At 36.9% G+C, this 25,061-nt stretch overlaps 1 protein-coding gene and 1 long non-coding RNA gene across 51 annotated transcripts in view; one reads left to right on the top strand and one right to left on the bottom strand.

The window, feature by feature from the left end:
• The window catches only part of plecb (plectin b), a 246,898-nt gene that overhangs the window by 20,568 nt on the left and 201,269 nt on the right, over nucleotides 1–25,061 (bottom strand). For 26 of the 50 annotated variants that reach the window (XM_073925724.1, XM_073925725.1, XM_073925727.1 and 23 more), the window contains 17 exons: nucleotides 24,664–24,791; nucleotides 20,629–20,722; nucleotides 18,538–18,692; nucleotides 18,070–18,394; nucleotides 15,882–15,959; nucleotides 15,645–15,806; nucleotides 14,845–14,949; nucleotides 14,477–14,572; nucleotides 14,129–14,254; nucleotides 13,786–13,938; nucleotides 13,383–13,537; nucleotides 11,704–11,830; nucleotides 7,891–8,074; nucleotides 6,125–6,145; nucleotides 2,575–2,732; nucleotides 2,112–2,287; nucleotides 1,759–1,897 (listed from right to left, as the gene is read on the bottom strand). In XM_073925724.1, coding sequence (XP_073781825.1) covers nucleotides 1,759–1,897; nucleotides 2,112–2,287; nucleotides 2,575–2,732; nucleotides 6,125–6,145; nucleotides 7,891–8,074; nucleotides 11,704–11,830; nucleotides 13,383–13,537; nucleotides 13,786–13,938; nucleotides 14,129–14,254; nucleotides 14,477–14,572; nucleotides 14,845–14,949; nucleotides 15,645–15,806; nucleotides 15,882–15,959; nucleotides 18,070–18,394; nucleotides 18,538–18,692; nucleotides 20,629–20,722; nucleotides 24,664–24,791 — 2,382 coding nt within the window. The remainder of the gene's footprint in view (nucleotides 1–1,758; nucleotides 1,898–2,111; nucleotides 2,288–2,574; nucleotides 2,733–6,124; nucleotides 6,146–7,890; nucleotides 8,075–11,703; nucleotides 11,831–13,382; nucleotides 13,538–13,785; nucleotides 13,939–14,128; nucleotides 14,255–14,476; nucleotides 14,573–14,844; nucleotides 14,950–15,644; nucleotides 15,807–15,881; nucleotides 15,960–18,069; nucleotides 18,395–18,537; nucleotides 18,693–20,628; nucleotides 20,723–24,663; nucleotides 24,792–25,061) is intronic. The other 24 variants (XM_073925718.1, XM_073925740.1, XM_073925719.1 and 21 more) reach the window with 1 other exon arrangement.
• Nucleotides 16,487–24,670, top strand: LOC141378150 (uncharacterized). Its single transcript, XR_012391948.1, has 3 exons — nucleotides 16,487–16,612; nucleotides 19,020–19,518; nucleotides 23,225–24,670. It is a non-coding gene; the product is annotated as an uncharacterized lncRNA (long non-coding RNA).

The following is a 25,061-nucleotide window of genomic DNA, read 5'->3' as shown; positions in this document are numbered from 1 at the left end:
TTCAAAACTATTTCTAAATTCAGTTCTAATTTCCAGCAAACTAATAAATGAATAATAATAACAAAATGTGATCAAAAACCTGAGTTATATCCTAAAACACATGCTGTGCCACATATGGTCTAAAACCTGACAGGTGGGCAAATCTGAGCTTGTTTTTAATAAAACAAATATAAATATAGATATAATAAATAATACTGCTAATAATAATAACATTATACAAAAGCAAATTGTTATGAATGAACTGAAAAAGCCTCCCGAGATGAAGAAGACATAAAAGCAGTAATTGTTCATATTTTTGTAGGCTAGAAAATGTTTTGTAATACTTTAATCCTTTATATTTATATTCTATATCTATTCTTATTATATCCTATATATATATACTTAATATTTTAAATTTTTTCATATGTAAAGATATTTGCCTATTGCTCTCTTGTGCGTATTAAGCAGTGTGTAAGCGAGGTGCAACTCTGCGCCGGAGTTTAGACCGGGTTTGTTTTGGTCTAATGAAAAATCTATTATAGTTTCTCAAAATAGCAACGCGCCAGCGGTCCGCCTCAGAACGCCTCCCTTTTTAGACCAGAACGCCTATGGGTGCACATCTGAGCGCAAATGCATTTGCCTCAAAACGACTCTTGCGCCAAGCTGAAACTACCAAAAGACTATTGCGCCGCGCCTTGCGCCACACTGCGCCGGGTGTATGATAGGGCCCAAAGAGGGGCAGTGTATGGGCTTTCTTTAGCTCATTGAAGACTAGATGAGCTAGAGCGTTAGGGCTGATTTATACTTCTGCATTAAGCACACGCGTATGCTATGGCGCTGATACATAGCCCTACGCCGTGGCCGTCGGCGTTGCTGACGTGCACCTCTCAAAAAATGTAACGTCGTAACGATGCATAGCGAAAGCTCTGTGATTGGTCGGCTTGGTAGCGCTGACGAGTCTGGTAGGGACCGAGAGCCGCGCGACGGGTGTGGAGTCCCGTGAAGGAGCTCCGGATGGAAAGTTTTGTTTTGTGTTTACCTTATAGTTAAAGTTGTTGCACGTCCGCCGGTTCCTGCCTCAAAATGAGCGAGTTTGAGCCACTTGTACATCCCGGAAGCGGTTAGAAAGAACAAAACACCAGCGAAGAAACTCGACACAGAGGAACATTAACACTTCACTGCCAACTAGCGTTTCGGAAGTGTTATTGCAGACCAACAGAGACAGCGCGCAGAAGTATAAATGCACAGCTACGTGCGTTGCATGCGCCTTTGAATCACTGATGAACAGGACAGCCACTGGCACTTACCTCCTCCTGCTCCTGAAGGTCTATATCCCCTCCAGGAGCCTTCAGTCAGAGTATGAGCACCACCTTGTGGTGCCATCACAGAGAGGCAATAAATCACTTTCCAAAACCTTTTCATTCACTGTTCCACGCTGGTGGAATGATATTCCCATCCCCAATTGGACTGTGGATTTGCAGGTATCCTTCAAATGACAATTAAAAACCCATCTCTTCTGAGAACACCTGAACCCCGATGAATAATACCAAAACCACCTATAAGAAGCATTGTCTTTCTCTCCTTCTCTCTCTCTCAAAAAAAAAAAACTCCTACTCTAGCACAAAAATCTCTGAACACAAACAAGTTACTTTGAATAACTAGCACTTGTTTGTATTGCCTCTTCTTGTTGAATCGCTGAATACCTCCTCAATTGTAAGTTGCTTTGGACAGAAGCATCTGCTAAATGACTAAATGTAAATGTATTACCCCCCACGTTACCTTGAGCTCTGAGCAGTAGTTCTCCACCTCCTGCACGTTTGTAGGAACTGTATGAACCTCACGCAGGCGATTCTCATATTTCTTCACAACATCTTCTGCCCCTTGTGTGTTGCGGATCACCACCTCTATTGTCTTCAGCCTGCAGAGTAAGGTGTTGTTTCATCTTATACATCATTAAGGACTTTTTTATTAATTAGAGCAGAGGTTTACAAACGTTTTAGTCCACTACCCCTAAAATAGCAATGCCGGTGACTCACAATCCCCACTATCCTAAGATGTGGTTATAAATATGATATAATGCCACTGGTACTGTGAACAGTGTATTTGTGCACAGAAATGAGAGCGGTTCATACTTCTCCAGGTAGATGGAAGACAGGTTGTAAGTTTGATCCATCTTCTGCAGGGTGATGTCCAGCTCTGAGCGCAGGACTGGAGCACTGGACTGATCCGCGGAGGACAGCACCTCCTCTGCTTTCTCAGACACTTTATTCAGGTTCTTCTTGATGCCGTCCAACTCCACGTGCACTTTCTGTTGAAGAGATACACAAAAGCCAAATATCACAAACATGCAGTCTAATTTTTTAATTGTCAAATCATACTTGTATACATTCATTAATTCATTTTCTTTTCGGCCTAATCCCTTTATTAATCCAGGATCGCCACAGTGGAATAAACCGCCAACTTATTCAGCATATGCTTTACACAGCAGATACCCTTCCAGCCGCAACACATCTCTGGGAACTACTTTTATACATGAGATAAAAAAAACAATTGTTTTGTTAGTATTATTATTAGGAGTGCATGTTTCTGTCGTACCTTCTGGTCAGCAGTTTTCTGAATGCAGTCTCTGAGTGGATCTTTATCCACAGGCTGTCGGATACGAGCCACCGTTCGAGACTCACAGTCCTCGATCTGCAGACGCAGGTTTTTGATTTGGGTGATGTACGACTTGCACACAGATTCATCCTGCTCACCTGTGAAGAGAAAACCTCTGTTAGGATTATTTTCCATCAAAACTAAACCAAAATCAACACTTTATCTCTCCTGTCATATGTGAACGGCACGGTTCACTGAAACCACAACAATAAAACTATGACCATTTTTGTCACTTGAAATAAAATACAGTTGAAGTCAAAATTATTCGCCCTTCTGTGAAAAATTTTTTTTTTCAAATATTTTCCAAATGATGTTTAACAGAGCAAGGAATTTATCACAGTACTTCCTGTAATATTTTTTTCTTCTGGAGAAAGTCTTATTTGATTTATTTCGGCTGGAATAAAAGCACTTTTTTAATTTTTTTAAAAGCATTTTACGGTCTATAATATTAGCCCCATTAAGCAATTGTTTTTTTTTTTCCTATTGTTTACAGAACAATGCCTAATTAACCAAGTTAATCCTTAAAATGTCACTTTAGGCTGAATACTAGTATATTGAAAAAACATCTAGTAAAATATTATGTACTGTCATCGCAGCAAAGATAAAAGAAATTATTAGAAATTAGCTATTAAAACTATTATGTTCAGAAATGTGTTGAAAAAAATCTTCTTTCTGTAATATACACGGGGGCTAATAATTCATATATGAAAAAATTCATTGCTATATCACACCAATTCAGAACTTTTAGATTTAGAGGCTAATTCATATGAATTTGTACCATCTCATTTTTTAATTTTACCACAGTTTGCTCATCCCCTAGTTACGGTTGAGTTTAGGAGTGGGGTTTGGTGCCATGCCTTCTTTTTAAAATCGTACGTGTTCATAAATTGTCTGAATTTGCCACTAAAATAAAATATAAAATTGTTTCATTTACATATAAGATCAGGTTTAATACAGCAAATAGATTTTTTTTTTGTTATTTGTCATTTTATCTTTAACTTGATGTAATAAATTGAGCAAAACAAAAACGAGACATCAAATATCATAAATATAAAATGCCACTAAAAATGCCAGAAATAGAATGGAAACTGAAAACATTTCTTGCAACACAGGCTCAGTATTGACACATATCCTTGTATACATTTATGGAGAGTGCCAAATATGTCCCAGGAGCTACGTTTTTTGCTGTTTTTGTTTTCACAAATCCACCAGAGGACGCTGTGTATGCTTTCCGAAATCTCAAATTTCTCTTGGAAGTACCATTCGCGCCTGCTGTTCTTGCATAAATCCACCAGAGGTCACTGTCAACTAACTGACTGACTGAACGATATCCCCACCCACCTTTTTCCCTAAGTCCTGTTTTCAAAAGCACCGATTGACCCACCCACCCCCTTTGCTAAACTCAACCAACAGTTTCAAAAGCAATCCAGAAAAAGAAAATCTTGCGCTAGATTTTTACCATGTTTTCAGATTTTACCACATTCTCAACCAGTTATTTACTTGTTTATTTATTTATTTTTTTGCCTTTTGTTTTTGTTTTACCTACTTTATGGAACCGTTCTTTGACCATTTCAGTCAACTCCTTTCTGCGTCTTAAGTCTGCCAACGTATACGGCGAGCTACTGGGCAAACTGATAACAGTGAAAAAAGCCGTCCATACACAGGTAAGTGGTCAGCTAGTAGCACGAAAAGAATCAAAAGCCGTCGCCATACCACCTCATAGCGTTCATTTTAAAGACGAAATGCAGCCATACATACCTCTGGTTACATAATATTCACTCTCCAGAAATGTATACAGGGGTAACTTTTTACAATAGCCCCTTTCACACATACAGACCTTTCCGGAAAATTACCGGCAATTTTCCGGAAAGATTGTATGTGTGAACAGGCCCTTTTTGAAAATACCGGTAAATTTGTTCTGGCTATTTTCCGGAAAGAGAAGTTGTAACATTACCGGCAATTTGCCGGAATGCTGCGCTGTGTGAATGCAGAAGGAAGATTACCGTAATAAGCGCGTCCACGTCTAGAATGGGCTGACTTGAGACACCTGCTTTAGCCAATCACAACAGTCAGACGCATTCACGTGCGCGCAGTTTATGAGAATAAAAGCCTTTGAATATTTTTTCCAGACACCTTTAGCTGCTAGATGTTAGTCAGATAATGTTTCTATGTTCCTTCTTAATGCTGTGTAAATAATTATCGATAAAATGTTTATGATAATCCGTTGTTTGTTTACCTTCAAGCTTTGCGTGCGCCCGTGAGCGCCCATAGCGCCAGCACACACACATATCAAAGTGTTTCCCTATGTTTTCATTAGAGTTGTACTCAATACTGATCCATCCGAAGAGTTTGTGATGTAGTCAAATGTTTACAAACACAAGCGCAGCCGTTTAGAGGTCATTTCTGGTTAATGATGTCAGAATTTACCGGCATTTTGCGATGGATGTGTGAATGCTCTTTTCCGGAAAAATTCCGTAACGTCCTCGCCTGTGTGAACAGCGTTTTTTTTAATATACCGGTAAAGTAGTTCCGGAAATTTTCCGGATATTTACCGGTATCACTGTGTGAAAGGGGCTAATGAGCCCGTGTTGCAAATTATATGCAAAACTAAAACCCATCAACAATATCTCTGTGACACTAAAGAAACATTGGTGTGCTGCAGCCAACATTCATGTCACTTCACACACATTCAGTCTGTGTTAGTGGCTCATATTTCATACCAAAAAATAAATAAATTAAAACGATACTGTGCATGAAGAATTCAAGCCTATTTCAGGGCTTAAAAAATAAAGTCATTCAGTGTAACAATAGTTTCTATGTCAAAGAAGTAATGTCAGGCAAATTTAAAGCAGAATCATTTCATGAAAGATTAAAACATTCTAATAAATACTCACATATCGGCTCCAAAATACTAAATATAGAAAATATGAATACAAAATATAATACAAAATCATTTGTCATTCAAAATCTTTACCTCTTGCCACTGTACTTCAAAAACTATGTACCCATTTGTCAGCAAAATGTGTTTAATCACATCAAAATGATCCAGTTTACTATGATGACTTATTCTTTAATTTTTGTCACGATAAGTGTGTCATTTTCAACATAAATTATATCTGTTACACTGAATGATCTTGGAGATTATTTATCAAATAGAAACATGTTTTTGAAACATTAAACTACACACTTTGCTTGCATTTAACATGCTCCCTGTGTATGCAAAAATCCTTTATAATACATTTGCATTGATGCAGACATCTTAAGGGGACATCTTGGACAATGTCAATACATTTTTTTCAATGGATTTGGATATGTTTTATAATATGACCCCAAATCTGAATGAATTCGACTCAGAAACATATCATTTGCAGGATGTTTTTCCCCCTCAACACATGCACACTCTGTAGAGATGCACGACTATCCAAAGCACAAATGCTGACAAAACATAAATAAAGCAGCTCATTCATGGACTAATCTCATCCAGACTCACCCTGTGCTCTGACAGCGGCTCCTGTAATGTGAATTCAACAGTTACCCCACCAAGCTTATTTTAGAAAACTAAAATATGAACTATACTCATGGGGTAGAGGGGCAGAATATACAGTTTTTATAGTAGAAACATCATTTACAGTGCATCCGGAAAGTATTGATAGCGCTTCACTTTTCCCACATTTTTTATGTTACAGCCTTATTCCAAAATGAATAAAAGTCATTTATTTCCTCCAAATTCTACACACAATAGCCCCTAATGACAATTTGAAAAAAATTTTTTTTTTTTTAATTTTTGCAAATTTATTAAAAATAAAAAACCTGAAAAATCACAGGAAGATCAGTATTCACAGCCTTTGCTCAATACTTTGTTGATGCACCTTTGGCAGCGATTACATCCTCAAGTCTTTTTGAATATGATGCCACAAGCTTGGCACACCTGTCTTTGGGAATTTTCGCCCATTCCTTTTTGCTGTACCTCTCAAGCTCTATCAGGTTGGATGGGAAGCAACGGTGTACTGCCATTTTCAGATCTCTCCAGAAATGTTCAGTGAACTTAGGTCTGGGCTCTGGCTGGGCCATTCACCGAGTTGTTGTGAAGCCACATGATATTTTGGCGGTGTGCTTTGGGTCATTGTCCCAAAGCACACCGCCTCCCCAGTCTGAGATGAACCGTCTCCCCAGTCTGAGGTCAAGAGCACTCTGAAGCAGGTTTTCATTCAGGATGTCTCTGTACATTGCTGCATTCATCTTTCCCTCTATCCTGACTATTCTTTCAGTTCCTGCTGCTGAAAAACATCCCCACAGCATAATGCTGCCACCACCATGCTTCACTGTAGGGATGGTATTAGCCTGGTAATGAGCGGGTGCCTGGTTTTCTCCAAATGTAACGCCTGGCATTTACTCCAAAAGAGTTAAATTTTAGTCTCATCAGAGCAGAGAATTTAGTTTCTTATGGTCTGAGAGTCCTTCAGATGCCTTTTGGCAAATTCCAGGTGGGGATTGGCTTCCGTCTGGCCGCTCTACCAGACAGGCCTGATTGGTGGATTGCTGCACAGATGGTTGTTCTTCTGTAAAGTTCTTCTCTCTCCATAGAAGAACGCTGGAGCTCAGATAGAGTGACCATCAGGTTATTGATCACCTCCCTGACTAAGGCCCTTCTCCCCCGATCACTCAGCTTAGATGGCCGGCCAGCTCTAGGAAGAGTCCCAGTGGTCCAAACATCTTGCCACCGTGCTCATTAGAACTTTCAGAACAGCAGAAATGTTTCTGCTTCCCCAGCCTTGTGTCTCGAGACAATCCTGTCTCGGAGGTCTACAGACAATTCCTTTGTCTTCATGCTTGGTTTGTGCTTTGACATGCACTGTCAACCCTGGGCCCTTATATAGACAGGTGTATGCCTTTTCAATTCATGTCCAATCAACTGAATTTACCACAGGTGATCTCCAATTAAGCTGCTAAAACATATCAAGAATGAACAGTGAAAACAGAATGTACCTGAGCTCAATCTAGAGCTTTACAGCAAAGGCAGTGAATACTGATGTGCATGTGATTTCTAAGGTTTTTATTTTTAATAAATTAGCAACAATTTCAAAAACTTTTTTCACATTGTCATTATTTAATCCATTTTAGAATAAGGCTGTAACATAAAACAATGTGGAAAAAGTGAAACGCTATGAATACTTTCTGGATGCCCGGTACATCAGTGTAAGTCCCCATATGGATATATGAACAAATCTCTCTGTGTGTGTGGTGACTAGTGTGTACCTTTCTCCAGCGTGCGCAAAAGGTTGTCAAAATGCTGTGTGGTCTCCTTATAGTCCCTCTCGATCTGCATGTTGTCACTGGAATTGAAGAGCTTTGACTCTTCTCTGTCTTTGAGAAAGTCCTGATAGTGGAGCTGCAGGTTCCTCAGGATCAGCCGGTACTCGTCTGGCTTCATCGTCTTGAACTGAACAAAATGCATAGATTAAACTCAATATGTGAACTTATGAACCCTCACCTAAGCTCAATCAACATAGAGCAGCTTTTAGATGTACTGTATCGCATGATGTACTGCAGACTTTTGTTTCTAAAAAGCTTTGGTTAAAATTAGGGATAGATTTAGTGGTAGGTTTAAAGCAGGGGTGTCCAAACTCGAACCCTCCAGGACCGAGTTTGGACACCCCGGTTTAAGTAAACAAACTCCTATAGAGTTGTAGAGTTGAGTTTCATTCAGGCGAGTCTGGCTTGATCACTTTTAGCTTAGCTTAGCATAGATCATTTAATCGGATTAGACCATTAGCATCTTGCTCAGAAATTCTAAGAGATTAGATAATTTTCATATTTAAAGCTTGACTCTTCTGTAGTTCTGTATATCTTGTACTAATACCAATTAAAAGTTCCTGAACTATACTTTCATTTTGGTGTAATAATCAAGGAGCTTTACTGCCGTACCATGACTGCAGCAGCACAATATTACGCAGAGCCTGAAAATAGTCCCTAGTTAGGTAACAGTGCTGCATAATATTATTTATTTTTCAGTCTTAGCACACAACGTAACAACAGAAGAATATGAATATTCTCTAAACTATTTAATTTTTATTTTTTGAGCGAGATGCTAATGGTCTAATCCAATTCCATGATCTATGCTAAGCTAAGCTAAAAGGGCTCACGCCAGACCTGTAGATCAGCTGAATAGATTCCGAAATGATAATTGTTTATCTTTAGGGGAGCAGAAAAATACTGTATGCCTATTTCTAAAAAAATGTGGAGTGTTTCTTTAGGGGTTGCTTATGGTAAGGGATAGCTTTGAAGGTATGGGTAGGTTTAAGATTGTGATAAAAGATAGATGTTCATGTATTCACAGAAATGAATTAAATTAATAAATAAATGAATACACACATTATTTTTTTTACTTTAAACTTTACTGCACAGTACTTTATGACACCTGTATAGTCTTGGTTCATTATTTTCATATTCATCCCTATTAAGCTGCATTGAAATCTGCATAATAACAGTGGCTTGAGTTAGTTATTCTTCATTCAAAATTGCTTGAAATACTGTACATTCTATATGCACAATTATATATGTCTGGCATTGACAACCTGTAGCAAAACTATTCTAAGACATTAATACAGCCATTTCTTGTCTTTACTTCAATTTGTCAAGGCAATCCCTTGAAGACCTTTTATTCAATAAAGCAATTCTGCTTGTTTACTGTCTGTTTACTAAAAATAACTCAGCCAGTCTGCGACCTAACAATCACATTACTGAGTTAGAGGTAAGTATCCATATAGTTTACTGTACAGAGGACAGTTATTTGCTCCAAAATATAAAAGGATCTCAAAGAGGTTATTCAGTGATTCCTTTTTTGGTTTCTCAAATAACTTTCAATAACAAGTTCTGCCTTAAAAATATTTAAAGAACATTTTAATGCAGTGCACTAGAGTAGCATAATGCTCTCATTATATTCCTATTCATCCCTATTAAGCTGCTTTAAAATGATTGCATCGTAATAAATTACTACATAATAGTGGTATCTTTTTCATGTTAAAACGAATTGCGGCCACAGCGATGCACAACGGTTTCTATTTCTGCGACATCACGGCTGAACAACAGCATAAACTACTATGACAATGATCACCTCAGGTACTGATTATGTGCTTTATATAGTATTAAATGCTACTAATGTGAGTTTGAACACCATTTCACATGATTTTTATTGCCATACTACTGAAAGAAGCAAATAATTTACCTCAGATCTTCAAATTAAAGTAACTAGCCAACCCAGGCTTATTCTGAAAGCATACTATGTGTATGGTATGTGTTTTTGTTGTTGCAGTTTTTGTTTTCGTGAATCCACTAAAGGCCGCTGTTTACGATTTTTCAGATCTCGAATTTCTTGCGCGAGTTTCATTCACGCCTGCTCTTCTTGCGTAAATCCACCAGAGGCCGCTGTGTATGCATTTTCAGATCTCAAACTTCTCTCGCGAGTGCCATTCGTGCCTGCTGTTCTCAGGTAAATCCACCAGAAGTTGCTGTGTACACTTTTTAGATCTCAAATTTCTCTCGCGAGTGCCATTCGTGCCTGATCTTCTAGTGTAAATCCACTAGAGGTTGCTGTCGACTGACTGACTGACTAAATGACTGAATGACCGATCGACTGACCCACCCTCCTCCTTCCCTAAACCCAACCAATAATGTTTTCGAAATCACCAATTCTCTCTGCATCTCAAGTCCGCTGACGCACATGGCGAGCTAACTAGACAAACTAGTAACAGCGGGAAATCCGTCTGTATTGAGGTAAGCAGTCAGCTGGTAAGCGCAAAAAGGAACGGCGTCATACCGCCCCATAGCATTCGTTTTAAAGCCGAAATGCAGCCATATGTACTTCTGGCTACATAATTCGCGATCTCTAGAAATGTACAGTTGAAGTCAGAATTATTAGCCCCTTTTAATTTTTATTTTCTTTTTAAAATATTTCCCAAATGATTTTTAACAGAGCAATGAAATTTTCACAGTATGTATGATAATATTTTTTCTTCTGGGGTAAGTCTTATTTGTTTTATTTGGGCAAGAACAAAAGCAGTTATTAATTTTTTTAAACACTATTTTAAGGACAAAATTATTAGCCCTTTTAAGCTAATTTTTTTCGATAATCTACAAAACAAACCATCGTTGTACAATAACTTGCCTAATTACAATAACCTGTCTAGTTCACCTTATTAACCTAGTTAAGCCTTTAAATGTCACTTTAAGCTGTATAGAAATGTCTTGAAAAATAGCTAGTAAAATATTATTTACTGTCATCATGGAAAAGATAAAATAAATCAGTTATTAGAAATAAGTTTTTAAAAATATTATGCTTAGAAATGTGCTGAAACAATCTTCCCAGAACAGAACAGAAATTGGGGAAAAAAATAAACAGGGGCGCTAATAATTCAGAGGGGCTAATAATTCTGACTTTAACTGTATATAGGGCTACATTTTCAAAATGAGCCTGTGTTGTAACACAGTTTGAAAAAGTCAAAACTGACTCAATGCAAACCAACATCAATCAATCAGTAGCCTATGTACTATAATCATATTAAATAGGATACAAATGTAATAATTAGATTACAACCCTTACCGTTTAGTTTTGGGTGTGATATTTAAAAGAATGTGACAGTAATTAAAAGTTTCTGTCATGTCGCGTTTGGTGCAGACAACCAAATTACATAAGATTTTACTTGATAATTTTCAAAATACTAGTGTTCAGTTTAAAATGCAATTTAAAGGCTTAATTAACTAGGTTAATTAGATTAATTAGGCAAATCATTGTATAACTATAGTTTGTTCTGTAACCAATCAGAAAACAAAATCCTTAATGGGGCTTATAATATTGACCATAAAATGGTTTAAAAAAAATTAAAAACTGCTTTTATTCTAGCTGAAATAAATCAAATAAGATTTTCTCCAGAATAAAAAAATAGTATAGGAAACACTGTGAAAAATTCCTCTGTTTAACATCATTAGGGAAATATTAAAAAAAGACAAGAAAAAAAATCACAGGAGGGCGAATAATTCTGACATCAGCTGTATATGATGTGATGATCATACCATGGTGATGTTCCAGGAGCGGATGAGCTGGATGTCCTTCATCAGATACTGCCAGGACAGCAGAGCACGGAGATCAGCGTGAAGCTTCTGCCACAGAATTACCGTCTGCTGATGTCCAGCCTCCAGACTGAGAGAAAACACACCGACATGAGCACTTACTGACCAATGACAAAACAGAGGAATCATGTTTGAAGCAGTGAATGTGTGAGACATCCGGTCTCGTCTGCATCCTTACTGGTATTTGTTTTGATTTTATTATAGTTTTTATTTTTTTCCCCAGTTTCTGTTTAACGCAAAGAATATTTTTCAGCACATTTCTAAACATAATAGTTTTAATAACTCATTTCTAATAACTGATTTATTTTATCTTTGCCATGATGACAGTAAATAATATTTGACTAGATATTTTCAAGATACTAGTATTCAGCTTAAAGTGACATTTAAAGGATTAACTAGGTTAATTAGACAGGTTAGGGTAATTAGGCAAGTTACTGTTCTCTGTAGACAATGTAAAAAATATTGCCTTAGGGGGCTAATATTATTGACCTTAAAATGGTTGGAATTTTTATTATTAAAAAAGACATTCTTTCAAATGTTCAAGCCCTCAAGTTTATAACATGGTAACCGTTCAAGCTTTTATTTTGGCTATTTATTTTGGACTTGTATAAGTCTGCTGCCTTTTGAAATTTTTAATTTTAAATTGTATATTAGGCATAAATTCCATAAATGAATAGTAAGTTTAATTGAATTAATAAACAATAAAGCATATATATATATATATATATATATATATATATATATATATATATATATATATATATATATATATATATATATGCACATAATTAGTAACATAAAAAAATAAATAAATTAATAATAAATTAATAAACTAATAAATTGTTACGTTTTTTTAGGTTGGTAAAAAAAACTGTCAACTTTTGTCAACAAAGGAAATTGTATATTATGCATGAATGCAAAAATTAAATAATACATTTATTTGAATCACTAAATAATTTTCAAAATAAACTTGATAACTATTAACTATTAAATTGTTAAGCTTTTATTTGGGAAAATACTGGTTAAAAAAAAAAAAAAAACTTCTATCCACAAAAACTAAACAAAACTGTATATTATTCACAAATGCCATGAACAAATGACCCATTTAATGGATTTATATCAACAATAAAAAAAAATGTATTTTGTTTTTCATATTTATTAAATTAAACGTTTTTCTTACACAAAATTAGTAAACAAAATTCTGAGAAAAGAAATCTGTTAAACTGTTAAGCTGTTATTTTGACAAAATACTGGTAAAAACTTCTGCCTATAAAAAAATGTACATGATGTACAAATGTCATAAATAAATAACATATTTAATAGATTTAAATAATGTTTTTAACTACTTGCTTACACAAAATTAAAAAAAATTCAGAAAATATAAAATGCTAACTGTAAAAAATACAACTTTTGTCCACAGAAAACTGTATATTGTGCACTCAATGTATATAATAAATAAATATAGATATTCTAAACTGATAATTTTGCTTTTCATTTTTTATTTATTTTAATTACTTGCTAACACAAAATTAGCAAAACTACTATTGACAAAAATAGCAACTCCCATGAATAATGCAAAAAACCCACATATATACAACCAACAGAATGCTAATCTGGTTTACCCGCTGACGCTCTCGACGGCCTCCTTGTTGACAGGTGGCACCAGGAAGCAGATGGAAGGCACGACAGCCTCATCGCCTGAGCGGTTCAGCACCTTCCACCGGGACGGCTGAGAGTTATTGATCAGCGCACACTCATCACCCTTATGCATCGTGATCTGGAGAGGAAACATAAACAGTTCATCCAAAAATCAAAGTACTTCTCAAAAGAAGATATTTTGAAGAATGTTGGAATTTGGAAGGTTCTAAAGTACATATTTTTGGATGTCAATGGCTACAGCCAAGTTTATACCCAAACTTCAGGGAAGATAGAGGCAAGTGAACATTCAGTCCTCAATGTATTTTTGGAGCCAATGTTGACTTGTAAGCGTTCACTGGCTGTCGATGTGTGTGTGATTGTGTTTACCTCCATCTGCTTAAAGTCGCACACGGCCTGGATGGGCAGTTTTCCTCTGAAGGGGCAGGTGGGGTCTCGTGGCTTCAGCTGGATCACAGATTTGGCTCTCTTGTTCAGGTTGGCGATGTCGTTCTTGAACTCGTTTACCTGCTCTCTTTCCTCCTGCAGGTCACAATGTAAAGCTGTCAGAAATCCAAGCTGACCTACCAGAGTTCAAGTTTTGGCATCTGAATTTTTCTTCCAGTACAAGTCTACAACATCACAGTCCATGATCCTCAGCTCTGTGCAGTAAACGATACTGATAAACGCACAACAGACACCAGCATTAGTGTAGTTGTTAGTGTGAACTCACGACGGCGTCCTGCAGCAGATCCTCTAGGCGTGTGGCGGTGGTGCTGCGGTCGCACATGTACTTCTTCTTCATCGTATCCTGCATCTTCTTCAGCCTCTCGTCCGCTTCTTTCACATCAGCGAAGAACTATTGAAGAGAGCAGACGATAAGCTGAAAATACCGTTTATGTCAATTTAATACAGTTTATATCAATACCAATGTCTGGTGAAGATTAGAGTTACTGTAGATTACACGTTTCCATCCAAAGATGGAATGTTTGGGCATCTTGGCATTTCCATCAAGCATGTTTATACAATAATCCAAAATGCGTATAAAAATAGGTGGGTGGAAAGGTTGATGGCGTATCACCTGAAAGTAAGCAGTGTTTTCTTTGAGATGAGTCTCAATGCAGCAACACAACTGCAGGATCCAGCTCCACTGAGTCTGCAGACCCGCGGTGAATGCCTGCAGACCAACAACACAACACACACATTCAATACTCAAAACACAACAATTGATCAACAGTGATAGTAAAGACATTTATGATTAGGACTGGGCGATAAAACATTAAATAAGGATTAATTTTCTCAGAATAAAGCCCTTTAGTCTCAGTTTCATGTTGGGAGGCTGATAATCCTGTCGGACATTAGTTTGCAAGAATAACTTTTGATAAAAAAAATGATATTAAAAAAATGCAGCTTCTTGAGTAGAAGACCTTTCATTTAAAATCTGCTTACCTCCACAGTCTTCTTGCCTGGATGTCCGTCTTTAATGAGTCTGTCTCCTGTAGCCTGGATGTCATTGACCTTCTTCTCTCTGAGTTCCAGTTCTCGCATCAGTCCCTGAGGAATTAATGAAGCCATGAAGATGATTTCAGACTGTAAAATATATCTACCTATTTATCAACTGCTTAAAGGCCTTGGGCTCTATTTTAATGATCTAGGCGCAAAGTCTAAAGCACATGACGCAAAAGCATTAAGGACGTGTCCGAATCCACTTTTTCTTTCTACTATTTTAAGGACAGCAAAATGTGCCCTGGCACATGGTCTAACAGGGTTGTGCTTATTCTCTTTATGAGTTATGGATGTGTTTTGAGCATAACAGGCATTAAACCAATCCGAGTATCATCTCACATTCCCTTTAAGAGTCCGATGTCTTGTGCCACGGCACATTTGCTATTTACATGGCGGACTTTGTAAGTGGAAAAACTGAACGCTACACTAGCAAGAAAACAGTTAAACAAACCATCTGCAGCACGAAGATAAAGAACGAGCCTCCTCCATTCTGCATCTTTATTTTCTCTTTACTTTACTTTTACTCTTTACTCCTTTACTTTGGTGGATTAAGGAAACGGTGCCTACTGAAGACATCCATTAAACTAAATATTTCATTTTGTAATTTAGTTTAAACTCAAAGATTTGTTTTTAAAACTATTTCTAAATTCAGTTCTAATTTCCAGCAAACGAATAAATTAACAATATTAACGAAGTGTGGTCACTTTGTGCAAACATACAACTAGTTTTATAACAACACTTACTGAGTAGTTGTCCTTCTTGGCGCCCATGTTAGCGTTGCGCTCACTCCAGTCGTAGTTGACCTCCTCTTCCTCTTTGTCATTGAGCCACATCAGTTCTTTGGTGGCGGCGTTGACAAAGTTATACAGCTGATCCAGATTCCTCAGACGAGACTTGGAGGTGTTCTGAAGAGCAGAAAAACACATTATATAACACTACAGCAGTCCTGAAGAGGTTTTGTTAGCAGGTAGAGCACTAACCAGCAGTTTGGTGTACTGCAGGTCCAGTTTGCCCAGATATTCCCTGTAGGTGCCTTTACTAGCGGGAGAGAGCTGGTTCTGAAACACACAAAGACGAAATGTGTCACTTTATGAAATAGTATGCATCCTTTTAAACTACTTCCATTAAAAAGTACCAATAGTATACTTTAGGATTTACTACAGTAAAATGTTGTTAATTGTGGTATATTGTAGTAAACTACAGTATTTGCTATAGCTTACTGCGGCATACTATAGAATTAACTAGTGAATTTATAAACTGTAGGTAACATTGTATAATACTTTACAAGTTAGGACAGTAGAGCACTGTATCAACTAGACAACTAGAGCACTGTATCATATTATAGTATTTACACTTTGTTAATGTATAAAAGTATAATATAGTTGAAAAACATTTTACTAAAGTAATTCACTTGTTAATTTGGTCACAATAATATTTTACTATAGTAACTACTACTTCTATTAAAGTACACAATATTTCTATATTAACTGCTGTTGGAGCCATTTATGGGTTGCAGTTTTATTTTGCACCATTAGAGGGTGTATAAGGTATTTATGCTCTCCTCACGACGAGTGACAGTTGTGTAGAAGAAGGTCAAACAAACTTTTTGACCGCCATGCTGTGAGAACAGGTTTAAGTTTGTTTTGATGTTTACTTTTAATTTTGAGAAAGGACAATAAATGGATTTGAATATCCAACTTCATTTACAAAGGTATGGACATTTCATTTTTTTATTGACCCGTTTAAACAACAAACGCGTCAGAACCATGACCCAAATATTCGCATCTACAACTGCTACTTTGCTAAAGTAGGTACATTTACAGCCAATTGCCACATCATTGCAATTTACTATGGTAAGGTTCAAAACTCTACATAAGAGATGTTCTGTAGTAAATCTACTGTAAAATACTATAGTATTTTTTTTACACATGGGAATTCTCTCTTGCAGAACTGGAACAGAAATCACATGTTTTGCAGTACAGTTTACATCCTTTCTTTAAACTGAATTAAATTTGTAAAAAAAAAAACTTTATCTCAATCCTGTGGTGTATTGTAGTATAATATACACTATAGTAATGAGTAATTTGTTTATATAACTAGTTGTTGTGTTACCATAGCAACCATAGAATGACCACAACAGAATTTATTCATGTGCTTTATGGCAGTGGTCCTCAACTATCGGGCAATTGGTACCAGGCCGCACAGAAATCATTAATTATTTCTGTTCCGTTATCTGAGCCTGAACAATCTTTTTTTGAAAAATCTTTTATTTTGAAAAATGACCATATTCTCTCGGTTACGTCTCACTCACTTGAGCGCCCAAATTTAACCCACAAGCAGCAAAATAGGTAAGAAGCAGCCATCTTTAGGTAACTTCTTTGCTAAGGGGAAAAGGCCCAGTGAACGACCCACGAACTGCCAAGGAACAGATCCGCAACACATTTGTCAACAAATCAACTGAATCCACCATGTCTGTGCAAGAAGATCAACTGCTGGAGATCGCAAATGACGTTCACATATAGTGTCTTTTCTAGAATTTGCACAAGTGCGTATATAATGGAGGAGTGCGGCTTGCACGTGCAAACTTGTATCAGAATGATAGCAATGTTTTGTCAGCATGTCTTCCTCTGAGAAAATGGTTGATGGTGGTTTAGCAACCTGATTACGATAATAAGGCTCAAAACACTACAGTATTTCCTATAAACTACTTTTGCATTTCTTTGTATGATATGGTAAAGGAAAAGTGAAATGTATTTTCATATTTTTGAAATGTGCTAAAGAGAGTTAGCATACCTCATTTTTTAAGCCAGATTGAGCTGTGCTGTGCTGCTTAGTCAAAGGTCTGGGGTACGCAAGACAATCACAAACAGATATACACTTTACAATAATGTCCCGTTAGTTAATGTGAGCTAGTATACTTATTTAAACAATAAACAATACTCTTATTACAGTATTTATTCAGCTATGTCATATAAAGCAATTCTTTGTTGGTTCTTGCTAACTCACAGTACATTGGCCAATGTTAATAAGCACAACTTTTTATTAATGCATTAGTAAATGTTGAACTATAATTAATAAATGCCGTAAAGTTTTTCTTTGTATGGTATGGTAAAGGAAAAGTGAAATATATTTTCAAATTTTGGAAATGTGTTAAGGGAGTTAGCACACCTCATCAGCTCGTGCTCTCTCGATCTTGGCCCTGAAGTCCTCGATGGTCTGGTGCAGTCCTCGATGGCTGCCCAGCTGAGATTCCACAGTCGGCAGGTCAATGCCCCACTCAGCCGTGTCAATCCGCCGCTGGTTCTCCTCCACCCAGGCCAGCAGGTCCTGAGCGTAGCGGAGCGTCACCTCGTCCAGCTCAGGCCGCACACGCTGCACTGACTTCTGGGAGATCGATGTGACAGTGGTGTGAGTTGCTGCAGTGGCGGTAGACTTCAGCCTCAGATTATAATCACTGCGCAGGTTCACTAGACGCTCGTGCAGACGATAAACCCTGAGAAAACACCACACATCACATGTCAGTCTGTGTCCTTTAAACATTTAAATTGCATGACTTACTGAAATTCTTGATTCTGATTGGTCAGTTTGATTTTGCAGTTAATAGAGGGTTTGTTTGTGCACGGCATCTGAACTCACCTGCGGTACATCTGCTCGGCCTGTAGGTGGCGTCCATCTTTGAGCATCTGAACATCATTAAAGAGCAGGCGGATCATGCCGTCGGCTTTATCCAGATCTCTCTCCACCTCCACTGTGTGCTGCGCAGGTTTCCCAGCATTCAGAAGACGAATGTCCTGTGACAACAGCCATGACAACAGTCAATAACATACATAGCCAAACGCTGAGTCTGAAATAACCACCAACTGTACACCCTTAATAGTGCACTTTTTGAAGGAGCAGCCATTTGTAGTGGTGTACAAAACCATAGTGGACATTCTTAAGTATGCTCAATCAATCCCACAATGCAGCGCAATAACTAGCGTACAACGCAAAAGACTATAGCTGCATCCCAAATGACATGCTATACACATAAACTTATGCATCTACACTACTTGACTAAAGTCTAGTCGTCGATCCCAGTTGTATGAGCAATAAATAATAACTTGACTTTGATTTTTCAGATGAATCATCTGTTGAGCTGCATCCCGATCATCACAAATACTGCAGAAGAAATATTGGAACCCGCTTGGACCCAAGATTCTCACAGAAATCAGTCAAGTTTGGTGAAGAAAAAATCATGGTTTGATTTTCATGGTTTGATGGTTTGAAGCCTGAGGTATCAAGACACTTGTGCTGCCCATTACATTACAAACCACAGGAGAGGGCAAATTCTCCAGCAGGATAGCGCTCCTTCTCATACTTCAGCCTCCACATCAAAGTTCCTGAAAGCAAAGAAGGTCAAGTTGCTCCAGGATTGGCCTGCCCAGTCACCAGACATGAACATCATAGAGCATGTCTGGGGTAAGATGAAGGAGGAGACATTGAAGATGAATCCAAAGAGTCTTGATGAACTCTGGGAGTCCTGCAAGAACGCTTTCTTTGCCATTCCAGATGACTTGAGAATAAAGTTATTTGAGTCATTGCAGAGATGTATGGATGCTAAGACAAGACTTTTGTCAGGTAGTGTATAGTGTTATCTTTTACACGTATGCATTTTTACATCTGTCAAATAGGTGAAACAAAGGACATCATAAACGCATAAGGGCTCATGCAAAAGCCATGAATGCATGTACATTTTCTTATTACAACAATTACATCAAGTGAGTGATGAAAACACGAGATGTCACTATATGCTGTCACTATAAACATGAGAAATCCCTATATGTGATGTACAGGAAGAAAATGCTGTGCATTTCAATGCAAAATGAAGTGTGTGGTTAACTTACCAGTTCCTGTATGTTTATTTGGCAGTATATAAAACTTAAGATTGGGATTTTTATACTTAATAGAGTATAAATTATTAGACCGCTTGTTTATTTTTTCCCCAATTACTGTTTAACGGAGAGCAGATTTTTTCAAATGAGTGTTTTAATAACTCATCTCTAATAACTGATTTATTTTATCTTTGCCATGATGACAGCAAATAATATTTTACTAGATATTTTTAAAGATACTTCTATACAGCTTAAAGTGACATTTAAAGGCTTAACTAGGTTAATTAAGTTAACTAGGCAGCTTAGGGTAATTAGGCAAGTTACTGTATAATGATGGTTTGTTCTGTAGACTATCGAGAAAAAATATAGCTTAAAGGGGCTAATAATTTTGTCCCTAAAATAGTGTTTAAAATTTTTGTATTTATTATTTTATTTTAGGTTTTTATTCTAGCCGAAACAAAACAAATAAGACTTTCTCCAGGAGAAAAAGTATTATCAGACATACTGTGAACATTTCCTTGCTCTGTTAAACATCATTTGGAAAATATTTTAAAAAGAAGAAAAAAAATCGAAGGGGGCTAATAATTCTGACTTCAACTGTACATATATATATATATATAGATATAAATTTTAAATGTGAAGATAAATCAGCAAACAAAGTCATTGTACAAAGAACTAAGTAAATAAAATAAGTAGTTTGGGCAAACAACAAACCTAATTTGTTGTAGTGTGGTGAATTTTTTGTGAGCGTTCCAGGCTATATTGGTGGACTAATATAGGGAATAGTGAATGAGGCTATCAAACTTAATAGGGGAGATTTTGAATACAATGGATAATAAGTGTGTGAGACTCTCACCGTCTGCAGCAGAGACTCGGTCTGGTTGAGCTGCTCCTCACACACGCCTGACTCCATCTGCACTTTACTGACGATCTGCTGGAGACGCTCTAACCTGGAAATCACAGAATCACCACAGTTATTAAATCACTGTTGCATTTTTAAGGCAGATTAAGCCGTGCTGTTATACTTAGTCAAAGGTCTGGGGTACGCAGATCACAAACAGATATACACTTTACAATAATGTCCCGTTAGTTAATGTGAGCTAATGTACTTATTTAAACAATAAACAATAGATTTAACACAGTATTTATTCAGCTATATCATGTAAAGTAATTCTTTGTTGGCTCTTGTTAACTGCATTGGCTAATGTTAACAAGCACAACTTTGGAATTTATGATGCATTAGTATATGTTGAACTATGATTAATAAATGCTGTACAAGTATTGTTCATTATTAGTTCATGTTAGTAAATACATGGAGCCTTATTATACCAATATATTTTGCAACAGACACATATTAATGTCAGAACACACTGTATTTACCTGCCTATTACTATGATATTAATAGTTCATTAGTGGTTAAAAAGGATGATCTTATTATGCATGCTTAATCCTAGCCAAATCCCAACTACTAAGTATTAATAAACAGCTATTTAGTAGATTAATAAGCTAGTAGTGTTGGTCAATAGATTGTTAATAGCGTGAAACGTGAACTTAACAGAATAATTAAATACAGAATAACTTGTCACTGTGATATCACTGGGATGTGAGCTGTACAAATAAATAAGCCAATATAGCATGTAGCATAAATAACTCACAGTTTTCCACGACGAAGTAAATACTCTAAACGATACGGGTCTGTCACAAACGCCATTTTTTACAGTCCGACAGCATGCAAGACATCGGTAACATGTTTTTTTCTTGTTATAATCCCGTCATGAGACCAAACCGCAGCCAGAAAGAGTTGTTGTGGTGTTTGGTCAGTCAATACTCAGCCCATAAAGAAACTGTGTGCTGCGTATTATTACTCTGGCCATAAACACATTGTCTTGTGACAGGAGACGTGTGTTCTGATTCAGACCAGACTCCCCTCTCCTGCTAGATGATGGATATCGATAACCTTCATTTAATTTCTTCTAGACGTTAGTTTTCATTCATTAGAGATCGAGTCTTTTCTTGAGCAGAAACTGAACAGAACATTTTGAAAATCACTCGATTAACACAGTTTTGTTCAATGATTCAAAGTATTGTTTTAGAGTTCGAAAAGTCAAACCAAATGTATTAAAAATTAAAATGTCGTAAAAATGTCACAAATGTTGTAAAATTGTCATAAAATGTCGTAAAAATGAAAAACACTTGAAAACACATGAAAACACTAACAAAGCTTTAAGATTTTTTTGCATGAAAACAACCTGTTCTATGAGTTTTATTTATTTATTTTATTTCCACTCCTGCACCTTAAAAATACCTTGAAAAAAGAGATTAGTTACTTTACTTTAAAAAAAGTGAGTCAACTCATTGCAACAAGTTTACTTTACTTAAAAAAGTCAGTTAACATATTCACTTAACTTTTATACTGTAATTATGCACATACTTTGTTTACTTAATAATTCAACACAGGCTCATTATTGATACGTAGCCCTGTATACATTTCTGAAAAACATGAAATATGTCCCAGGAGGTAATTTTTTTTTTTGTTGCAGTTTTTGTTTTTACAAAACCACCAGAAGTTGCTGTATATGCTTTTTTAGATCTCAAATTTCTCTCGCGAGTGCCATTCACACCTGCTGTTCTCGCATAAATTCACCAGAGGCTGCTGTCGACTGACTGACTGACTGACTGACTGACTGACCAACCGATCCCTTCACCCTCCTTCGAAAAACTTAACCAATAGTGTTTTCATAAGCACCGATTGACCCGCCCACCCACTTTCCTATACTCAACTGACAGTTTTCAAAACCAATTGAGAAAATGAAAAGCCCTCGCCTGATTTTTACCACATTTTTTACCATGTTACCACATTCTCACCCTGTTGTTTACTTGTCTATTTTACTTGTTGGCTTCTCTTTTTGTCCTCTCTGCATCTCAAGTCCACTGACGTACATGGCAAGCTGACTGGACAAACTGGTAACAGTGGGAAAGTTGTCCATACGGAGTTAAGCGGTCAGCTGGTAAGCATGAAAAGGAACGGCGTCATACCACCCTGTAACATTCGTTTTAAAGACGAAATGCAGCCATACCTACCTCTGACTACATAATTCATGATCTCCAGAAATGTATATAGGGCTACATTTTCAGAATGAGCCTTTGTTTTTATTATGGATATTTACCCCACAATACATTTCTGGATAGAGCACAATACATCCCAGGAGGCATGTCTTTTTTGCAGTTTTTGTTTTCGTAAAATCCACCAGAGGCTGCTGTTGACTGACTGACTGACCCACCAATCTCTCACCCTCCTCCTTCCCTAAACCCAACCAATAGTGTTTTCAAAAGCAATGCAGACAAAGAAAATCCCTCGTGGCACCTGTTTTTTTTACCACGTTTTTAGATCTTACTACGTTCTCACTTTGTTATTTACTTGTTTATTTGTGTTATATTGTGTATATTTCTAGAAGCGTTCTTTGCCGGACTCGAACCCCGTCGTCAAGGTCTACTCCTTTCTGCGTCCCAATTCTGCCGATGTACGTGGCGAGCTACTGGGCAAACTGATAACAGGTTAGCGGTCAGCTGGTACCGCGAAAAGGAAAGGAAGCCGTTGTCATACTGCCAGGTACCGTTTGTTTCAAAGATGAAATGCATTCAAACATCTGGCTACATAATTCGCGCTTTCTAGAAAAGAAACGGGGGTACATATTTACAATAAGCATGTCTTCTAAAATATTAAGGCAACAGGTTTACCTTTTCTTAAAGTAAACTAATGGCTTTTTACAGTGTGCATATATCATATACATGAGTTATGATTGGCTAAATGTTATTATGCTACATCATTCACTAGTGTAAAAAATACTATAGTCATTTACAGTAAATACCATAGTGTTTTGAACTGTACTATAGTAAATTACTTGAAGCAATCTATTGTGCTCTGTTTCCTACGGAAACATAACAACTATTCGTATTATAAACAAATTATCCACAACTATTACATTACATTACAGTACATAACACTACAATACACCACAGTTTACTGTAGTAAAAACTAAAGTGTACTCCAGTGTTCATTACTTTCTATCTAATAGTTAATACTTCAGTATTATAGAGCAACATAATTTTGTTAATATAATAACTACACCATAATACACTTCTATAAAGCTCTATAAAGTTTATTATAAATTACTATAGTATGCAGTTGGACAAGTCTATTAATGAAAATATAGACGTAACCTTGAATCACAGAGCAAAAAAAACACACAAACTCACTTTTTGATATCTTATTTTGCATCAAGTGCACTAAAACCAGGGCCGCACTGAGACCTGGCAAAGACATTAGTCACGCAGCTCTTATTAGCCCAGAATGCTCTTCATTGTGTGTAATAATGGCTGATGTAATGGCAGTTTCTGGACGCTTCTATTCTAGTCAGACCCTGTTATTTCATTACCCGCCCATTCCATTCCCATAATCCCAGTTGCCAACAGGTTAAAGGGTTAGTTCACCCATAAATGCTGAATCGATTACATAAATGAAGATATCTTAGATTAAAAGAGAGCTCCCTCATCCTCCATTGACGGAAAATATCGTGAGATGCTAGTCCAGAAAAAAACAATTGCCAAAACATTTCATGTGACTTCAGTGGCTGAACTGTGATCATATGAAGCTCCAAGAACAGTTTTGTACACCAAAAAAAAAAACACCCTGTAAAAACAACTCACCATTATCTTCTCTCCTGGATCAGGGTGTGTGTTTACTTCAGACAGCACAATGTATTGTCGTTATAGCCAGTAAAACATGCAAGCGTTGTCCTGTATGTTGTAAACGTGCATGTGCAAGACTTTTGGGTGAACTAACCCTTTAAAGGCTACATGTGTGAGGTGTGTTTTCAGGTGTGTTTGTCACCTCTCAAACTCTATTCTCAGCAGTCTCTCTCTCTCCAGAATGGCCACATGCAGGCGACCCCATTCCTTCTCCACGTCTATGGGATGATAACCTGGAGGAACCTTGATCTGACCAGCCTGAACGGCGCTCTGAGGAGGACAACAACAACAATAAACACATTACTGAAACCAAACTTCATTACTCTCAATTATTAATAAACTCTCATAGCACTTAACAGTTCACACAAAAAAAGAACATTTCTTCATCATTTACTCACACTCAATGGTTGAAAACATATACAGTATGGATGTCTTCTGTTGATTTCTATACAAAAGTACTATAGAAGTTACTATGGAAGTCAATGGCTGTTTATTTCCCAGCATTCTTCAGTGTTTAACAAGAGAAAGAAGCTCAATTAG

The sequence above is a fragment of the Danio rerio genome, chromosome 16 (genome assembly GCF_049306965.1).
Source record: "Danio rerio strain Tuebingen ecotype United States chromosome 16, GRCz12tu, whole genome shotgun sequence".
NCBI classification, from domain to species: Eukaryota; Metazoa; Chordata; class Actinopteri; order Cypriniformes; family Danionidae; genus Danio; species Danio rerio.
The sequence above is the reverse complement of the archived record's forward strand: the minus strand, read 5'-3'. Positions and strand labels throughout refer to the sequence as shown.